Source organism: Haemaphysalis longicornis, unplaced genomic scaffold (assembly GCF_048455015.1).
Source record: "Haemaphysalis longicornis isolate Haplotype H1 unplaced genomic scaffold, Haemaphysalis longicornis Haplotype H1 scaffold_2, whole genome shotgun sequence".
Taxonomy (NCBI): Eukaryota; Metazoa; Arthropoda; class Arachnida; order Ixodida; family Ixodidae; genus Haemaphysalis; species Haemaphysalis longicornis.
Genome location: NW_027526295.1, coordinates 20742628 through 20746048, shown reverse-complemented (window position 1 = coordinate 20746048; position 3421 = coordinate 20742628). Strand labels below are relative to the sequence as shown.

Here is a 3421-nt window from a genome sequence, read left to right as displayed (position 1 = left end):
ATCTATGTGCCCACGGTATTGATACAAAGTCAAATAGTGAAATTTTGTCGATTTCACTTCAGTTGTGTTCTTCTGTGACTTGCGCAGTCGGAGTGTGTTACCCTCCTCCTGATTCCAGTGCTGAATTTATTGACACCCTAAATGACTCTTTAACTTTAATCCAAAACATGCATCCAACGTCACCAATAATCCTTGCTGGTGATTTCAGCTACCCCGCCATTTCAACTACTGGCAGACGTGCACACCCCAAGGCTGCGCAAAGAAAAGCGAATGCAGGGAATTTCTTGATGTTCTTTCGTTATTCGATCTGCACCAAATGGTTTTCAAACCAACACGAGGAAGTTCTATTCTTGACCTCGTCCTGACAACGGAACCAGAAAATATGCTTGTTCAAGTTTTAGAATGTATTAGCGACCACAATGTAGTACACTGTGAATATCTTTTGAAAAAAAGTAAACCTGAAAAGGCAACAAAAGCAATTTTCGATTACTCCCGTGCAAATGTCGTGGCAATTCTTGAAGAGTTACCGTCTTTTTCTGTATGGTTCATGCAAACCATGGCTTACCGTAATACAAATGATAACTGGTTTGCTAGGAAGCTTACTGAACTGAAGCAAAAGTACGTTCCCAAAATTGAAATCGTCTCATCAACACACAGCACATGGTTCACGTCCCAAGTAAAAAGAGCTATCAATAAAAAAAACTACTTTATTCTAAAGCGAAGTTGTCTAACTCGGATGGCGATTGGCAGCGCTATCGTGAACAAGCAAATAAATGCAAAGCGGAAATTGAAGCGTCCAAAGATAAGTTTTTTAATGGTGACACTGTCAGCATGTTAACAAACAACCCAAAAAAGTTTTGGAAAGTAATAATTCCCAAACACTCTTCTCAATCCACTTTACCAATCGTAAATAACGGTGTGCTTCTCTCGCCATCTGAAGCGGCAACAGAATTAAACTCCTTTTTCAGCTCTGTATTCACGAAAGACAATCCCATACCACCTGATCTTGCATATACTTCAATTAACGCGTCTATGAATGACCTCATAATCACTCCTGAAGGAATAGAATCGGCCATAAATCGGCTTTCCAATAACTCAGCCTCTTGTCCAGATGGCATTTGCCCAAAGATACTGAAAATGACTAAGCCCATAATATCTCTGATTTTTGCCGCGCTTTTCCAGCAGTCTCTAGATACAGGAATAGTACCAGATGATTGGAAGATCGGTTGTATCACTCCCATTTACAAATCAGGTGACCGTTCAATGCCCTCAAATTATAGACCGATATCTTTGACTAGTATTCCAGGTAAATTACTTGAAAATATAATATCTTCCGCAGTTATGAAATATTTAAGTATGCATAACTTTTTATTTAATAATCAGCATGGTTTTCAGCAAGGCCACTCTTGTGAAACACAATTATTTGAACTCATTACGGATCTTCATCAAGCTGTTCACGATTCAATAAAAATTGAGGCTATATTCATTGACTTCAAGAAAGCATTTGATAAAGTTCCCCATGCTCGTCTATTGATGAAGCTTAGCCGGCTTAACATCCATAGTACCAGTATAAATTGGATTACAAGTTTTTTAACCAATCGCTACCAGTTTGTTTCAGAAAGCGATCAGTCTTCTGCTTTAGCAGAAGTTACATCTGGCGTCCCTCAAGGCTTAGTACTTGGACCAATTTTATTCCTAATTTACATTAATGATATCAGTAAAAACGTCTTCAACAGTTCGATTATTTGCGGACGATTGCGTTCTCTATAGACAAATCAAAACCTCTGAAGATTCTAATACTTTACAGGCCGAAGTAAACAAAATCTCCCTTTGGGGCGAGAACTGGCAAATGGCAATTAATGTTTCTAAAACAAAAGCAATGACATTTACCAGATCTAGTAACGTTCAGTTCACTTCGTATTTTATGAATAACTTGTGCATAGAAAATGTGACTACGTTAAAATATTTAGGCGTTCATCTAAGTTCTAACCTTGCATGGAATGATCACATTGATGAAATAATTTCGAAAGCAAATAAAACACTGGGATTCATTAGGCGTAACTTGTATTTAGCAAATCAGTCAACTAAAGTATTAGCCTACACAGCTTTAGTTCGTTCAAAAATGAAATATGCTTCTATAATATGGAATCCAAATCAAACGTACCTAATAAACAAGCTTGAGTCGTTACAAAATAAAGCAGCTTGTTTCATTACCAAGACCTACTCCAGAACAACCAGCATCACGGCTATCAAAGATTCCCTCCAATTACCCTCCCTAGAAAAACGGCGTCTACTGGCACTGCTCTCGCACTTCCACAGAATGTATCATACCCCATCATGCTTCACTGCATCCCATATCAAGCCGCCTCATCAAATTTTTCCGCGCCTCGACCATCCCTTTAAAGTTCGCCCCATTTTTGCACGTACAAATCTCCTTCGCCAATCACCGCTCTTTCTGGCCATTTACCACTGGAACAAGCTGCCAATAGAAATTGCTGCTATTCGTGATCACGACTCATTTGCTGCACAACTGAAGCGCAATATGAACGCGCATGTCTTGTAAAAACAGAACTGTGTGCTTTTTACAACATGAACTGAGTTTACAGGTTTTGTATTGAGTGTTTTTAGTTGCACCCATTTCTTTTTCCTGATTCTTCTGTTCTTTTTTTCTTTATTTTTTTATTGTTTGGTAACCTGTTATATGTAATAAGTTGCATATCTCTGCGAATTGTGTATAAATGTCTGAATTATCTCGTTGTAATCCCCCCTATGTAATGCTCGCAAGGGCCTTTAGGGTATCTGAATAAAAAAAAAAGAGGGAGGTGAGGAAAGCAGGTAGCGCATAAGAAGAACCTCTTGGAAGAGGAGTCTGGAAGAACATGCGCCCCTCTCTTCATTGTTGTGGCCGCTTTGGGTGAACTTGACACCCACACGACGAGTCTTTTTACCCTACATGCCATGGAGAAAGGATTGGGTTCGGCCTAAATGCTTCCTTTTCTTTTTCTCCTTTCTGTCAGACGTACATCCGGGACATTTCAGCAAAGAATGCCAGTCATAGTGGACAGGCAGGGTAACATGGTTCTAACCGGCAGCTAGATACAAGTCTAATGACCCTAGGCTGTAAAGAGAGGCAGGGACGTAGCGCAGTAAAGAAAATGTCTCGGAAGAGGGGCCACAAAGAAGCCGCGTCTTCTTTTTCATTGTAGCGGGTGACTTGTGCGACGGCGGGCCGCACACAACGACGGAAAGATGTAGTGCAATATTTTTTACACGTCCTAGTGAAAAAGAGTTGTAAGATCACGTGGTTCTCGCGTAACATGTTTTCTTCGCCATGTAGGTCTCTTTAAAAGTGAAGGACAATCGTAGTGGACAATTCGAGCGTAATCTTTTCCCTCTTTTGTGCACTTTTTGCTTCTTGAGG

The 3421-nt window shown here is 40.0% G+C and overlaps 1 protein-coding gene across 1 annotated transcript; it reads left to right on the top strand.

The window, feature by feature from the left end:
- The first annotated feature begins 1849 nt into the window (after nt 1–1849).
- LOC144167859 (uncharacterized) lies at nt 1850–2563 on the top strand. The gene has a single exon (XM_077697012.1). It carries the CDS (start codon nt 1850–1852, stop codon nt 2561–2563), a length of 714 nt encoding a protein of 237 aa, XP_077553138.1.
- The last annotated feature ends 858 nt before the right edge of the window (nt 2564–3421 follow it).

Excerpts from the sequence above, each read along its gene's own strand:
- LOC144167859 (XM_077697012.1), top strand. The coding sequence starts at position 1,850 with ATGGCAATTAATGTTTCTAAAACAAAAGCAATGACATTTACCAGATCT.